Source organism: Seriola lalandi, unplaced genomic scaffold (assembly GCF_002814215.2).
Source record: "Seriola lalandi dorsalis isolate HSWRI2012SDOR001 ecotype SW California unplaced genomic scaffold, Sedor1 jcf7180002053702, whole genome shotgun sequence".
NCBI lineage: Eukaryota > Metazoa > Chordata > Actinopteri > Carangiformes > Carangidae > Seriola > Seriola lalandi.
The window spans coordinates 28,702-33,701 of NW_019524255.1; the positions used below are offsets into that span (position 1 = coordinate 28,702).

Below are 5,000 nucleotides of genomic sequence, written 5' to 3' on the forward strand. Positions count from 1 at the left end.
AGGAAAAATGTAATAAGAAATAAAATAAAAATAGAAACATAATCTAGAACAAAGAAGATAAAATAGGAAACTTTAAATATATATATATATATATATGTACAATATTCAAATAATGAATTAAGTGTTTGAATAAATAGTGAAATAGTCTCAGTGGCTGTTGTTTGTCTGTCAGAGCAGCTGATGTTTCATTTAAAATAACATGAAACACAATGAAGATTTTTCATTAGAGTCAAACAGCTGCTGATGACTCTTTTCTGTGTTTTATATCTTTAGAAACTAAATATTTTCATTATGATTTACTCTGGAAATTCTGATCTTGGTTCAGTGAGTCAGGAGTCACATGATCACACCTGAGGCAGGGCAGCTGACTCCTCCCCCTACACAGGTGTAACAACTTGACCATGATGAGAGGTTATATATACTTCCTCTTTGCTGTTGTGTCTCTGAGCTCAGCCACACGGTGTCCTGTCATTATTTCATTCAGCTTCAAGACAAACACAATCTGCTGCTTTTCTCTGACTTGGTTCATTTTGAAGCACAAACCAGAGGAAGAGAAGATAAGAAGCTCTGCGGTGTTGAACCTTCCTGCCTCAAACAGTCCATCAGCTGTTCGCTCTTTAAAACGTGTGTCACGAGGCAACATCTTCAGACGTGAGTTCAGTCATAGCAACCGACCAGGAGCTGCTTCCACAGAGACTGAGAACGAACAGTCCGAGTCCTACGGTGGCCCTGAAGCTCAACGCACTGCAGCCTCAGAACATCTTCATCAGTGTGACACTTGAACACAACACAGGTGTTTCCAGAGGACACTCAAAAGTGATGAACCAGGATGGAAGTTGTTCAGCATCGTGTGAATTTTCGGTGCCTTGGTGTATTTGAATGTGTTTTGTTAGTTGCAGTTAGTTGAGCCCTCGGGGCCACACAGACTTCAGATTCTGAGTCTGAATTCATCTGCTGCACACTTCAGTTCTTCACTATCTTAAGTCAGGCTGGTACAATGAATTCTGGGTAAATCAAGACTTTTTTTCAATATAAAACAAATGGCCGACTGAGGAACCGCATCCAACCACTGAGCTCCGTGTACCTCAGAACAAGTTTGTCTTGTTACAAGACCATTTAAAGAAGAGTGGAACAGAAAACAAACAAAATGGCCGCTGTCTCTAAAAACCCTTTGCTCTCTCCAAAACAAAATTAGCAAACCACTAATTATGAGCCATGTTTTCCTGTTTCTTGTTGAGTGCTGCTGGTCAATAAATCAGACCAAGACAGACCAGTCTACCTCTGTGAAACCGGCCCCTGGACCCAAACAATTAGTCACTTAATTAATTAATTAATTAAGAATTTTAATTAAAAATGATTACAATTAATAATTTCAGTCATTTTTCAGGCAGAAACTGTGACATGATAAACACACAGGCTTTTCTCTTAATTATTTTTAAACAATATTTGGGGCTTTTGGTCGAATAAAATAAAGCTTCAGCTCCGTCACCACACAAATAACGAACAAGATTTTGAATCGATAATGAAAACGGCCGTTACTGGAGCTGATCGGTTTCACTGATATAACACAAACTGATCAATGATTCATGATCTTTGGATTGATCCTTTCAGAACTGAACAAACTGAGTCACTGTAGAAACTAAAAATGGCCGTTTAGTGTTTTGTTTGTTTGTTCTCTCATGAACATGACTAAACTACAGATGTCCGGTCAGACGTTCGGTTAATCGAGCTGATGCTCGTCCAGAGGATCGACGTGTGAAACATCAGCTCGTTTCAGATTGAACCGCGAACAAATTCACAGAAAAAGATAAGAATCCGTCAGTTCTTCCTCTCTGCTGTGTCCGTGAACACAGTTATCGCGAGATTTCAGCCGATCAAACCCCGCCGCTAGACAATTGCTCGCGACACTTTCCACCAAAACAAAACCAGAAAAACCGAAACACGAGCGACAAACAGCGCGCGAGGGACGGAAAATCGGGGCGCCGAAGGGGGTTCTGTGGCGGGAAAATATTTCTGTAAACAAGTAAACAACAACAAACGAGCGGGAGGGTTGACGCCAGAGGCTCGCGCAGGTGCGGTTCAATCACCAAGGAAACGCAAGGGAGGAAGGAAGGAAGGAAGGAAGGAAAACAGCGGTGGGAACGTGCGGGAAAGGTTCGGGAGGTTTCCCAGCGCTCACCCGTCCATGGTCCGCGAGGAGGAAGAGGAGGAGGAAGAGTTGTTTTGGTCCGCGAGCTTCCCGCTCCGCAGTCAGGCAGCGGAGAACAACGAGCTCACTTCCCGTTTAATGACGTCATGGGAGAACATGGCGGCTGGTGGACACGCCTCAGATCAGACCGATCGATAATAATCGATGAATCAAAGTATAAAACATTCATCAGTGTTTTGTTGGGGGAGGGGGGCGGGGGGCTTTGCAATAATAACACATGAACATTATTAATATAGTTTCTTTAGTGTAAACAAACACTAAATAAACAACTTTAAATCTATGAGATAATATCAGAAAACAGCTGTTTGTGACGTCATCATACAGTTTAATGTGAAACTGACCATGTTTATAATAAACTGAACAATAATTTAACAGAAGAACTCAGTAAAAGTAGAAAGACTCTAACAAGAAAAGGTCCTGCAGTAAGAACATGTGTCTGCAAAATGTTCTTCAAGTATGAAAAATAAAAGTCTGCGTTATGAACATGTCACTGTTACGTTATTACATATACTGGATTATTAATGTTATTACTGAGGCTTGAATATGTGAGCAGCATTTCAGTGTCTCAGCTGGTTCAGCTCATTTTAACTTAATTTAGTTTTGAGTTGTGGAACAATCATGTTTCATGAACTGGTCATGTGTTGAGTAAAATCTACAAAGTAAAGAGAACTTGTCAATAAATCAAATTAAGAAATTAGATTTACCGCAGTATATATAGGCTGCTATTTTTATAATTTACGTTATATGAGTTTTTTTTAATTGCACACATGATTTCACTTTATCATCATGTTTTACTGAGCGCAGACTGATGGGAAGAGTGGCAATTTTATCACGTTACAATGTACTACACAATAATGTTAAGGACTAAAAACACATGACACAGTAACAACCCTGCTGAAATATATATGACAGAAATGTATAGAATAAAACAGCTGTGGAATCTAAGCCACTAATAATAATTTTAAATGATTAAAATATAATATAATTAAAAATAATTATAATATAATATAATCACTGTGATCTTGAAGGTTCATTAAGTTTTATCACAACAAACAGTCAGAGTTTGACATCTCATCGCTCCGTGTGAATCTTTGCCTGCAGACCGGAAGTGGTGGAGGAGTGATCTGCAACATCCTGTTGCCTCGAAGGTCTTTAAGTGGGTGAAAGGTGGAGAAGACGATCGGCTGTCATTCTTCTAACACTGACTCTGTCTGTTCCTTCACCTGTTTAACTTCACCTGAGACCAACGATGCTGCAGAACACGGGGTGAGTGAACACATCTTTGTTCTCCACACACAGAACTCCTTTAGGAAAGAGCAGGAAACACTGCGCGGGTTCAACACTAACTCCCAATACGTTGAGATTTTATTGAATTAAACACTTTTACTTTGGGACCTTACTGAAGCCGAACCCAAAGGTGAAGCTTGTGGTTTATAAACTCAGTCCGGTTTTGTTCTGGTTTTTCTGCCTTTCGACCTTTTGAGCAAGAAGGTTTGAAAGTTGAGGTTTTTTCCTACGGAGTCTGGGAGGTTGCAGAGTGGGTCGTTATCTAACCGCTGCTGCTGAGCTTTGTCTCCTTCTCTTTCACACAAAACCCTTTTCAACGAACCTCTGAATGATGACGGGCTCGTTCAGAGAGTCCGAATTCAGTCAAAGGTCGTTATTTCATGACGTAAACACTCTGAATAATGACCCGAACCGGGCAGTTAACCCTCCTGATCCAGAAACTGGACCGGTCCGGTTCTGATCACTGCGTCCTGTGAACTCTAAGCAAGTTATTTTAGAAGTTGAACAGAGTTTGATGAAACGTTTCTTCTCCTACATTCATTCAGACTTCTGTTGGATAAATCCAGGTGTTGTTGAACACCTTCCAGGTGTGGACTCGTGATGACGTATTAAACTGCACATAGTTCTTTCTCTGACCTATGACCTTTACACCAGAATTGAAAAGAATCAGGTGTTTTGGTAGAAGTTTGACGGAGCTGAACTTTCTTCATGTAGCTGCTTCAGTTAGCTTCCTGGCTAACAACACTTCCTGCACATGAATGTTTCACACTTTGTTTCATTTGGCAGGAAGTTTTAGCATCGAGCTGTTAGTTGTGTTCAATGTTTTTGTGTGAATATGAAGAGACCTCAACAATCTCTGCTGCTGGACAGATACTGCACCTTCAAAATAAAAGTGAAGGCTTTTATACTGAAAAGTGAACGGGAAACAGGAAGTTTCTAAAAACTTTATTGAACAAAACAGTTTTTTTTAAATGTACAGAACAATTATATTAAAGTACAATTAAAGCTTTCACATGTAAACAAAACAATGGAAAAAGTTAATGTTAAATCTACTGCACTATATATATATATATATATATATATATATATATATATATATATATACATATATATATATATATGTGTGTGTATATATATATATATATATGTGTATATATATATATATATATATACATACATACACACACACACACACACACACACACGATATATCAGGTACCCTTCCATGCAGACTGAAGGAGCCGGGAATTGAACCGACGACCTGCTCCTCCTGAGTAAATGTCAAGCTGAAAGTCTGATGTTTAATTGTAGATTTTCTTTTTTGTTATTCAAAGATAAGAATAAAAGACACAGATGTTCTTTTAGGGATTCAAGAAAATATTTCATCCTCAACAGACATTATATTTGCATATTTATAAAATCTAACAAACATTGTGTGATAAAAGTACAACAGTAGAAATATCTGTAGAGACTTTGTGTTACTGTGAAGAGTTTTACTTTGAAG

The 5,000-nt window shown here is 38.8% G+C and overlaps 1 protein-coding gene across 1 annotated transcript in view; it reads left to right on the forward strand.

Moving 5' to 3' along the window:
* The first annotated feature begins 3,317 nt into the window (after positions 1–3,317).
* hsdl2 (hydroxysteroid dehydrogenase like 2) overlaps positions 3,318–5,000 on the forward strand; it is a 7,060-nt gene continuing 5,377 nt past the window's right edge. The window contains exon 1 of the mRNA XM_023401589.2: positions 3,318–3,475. Within this exon, the coding sequence (XP_023257357.1) occupies positions 3,459–3,475 (17 nt within the window). The 5' untranslated portion in view covers positions 3,318–3,458. The remainder of the gene's footprint in view (positions 3,476–5,000) is intronic.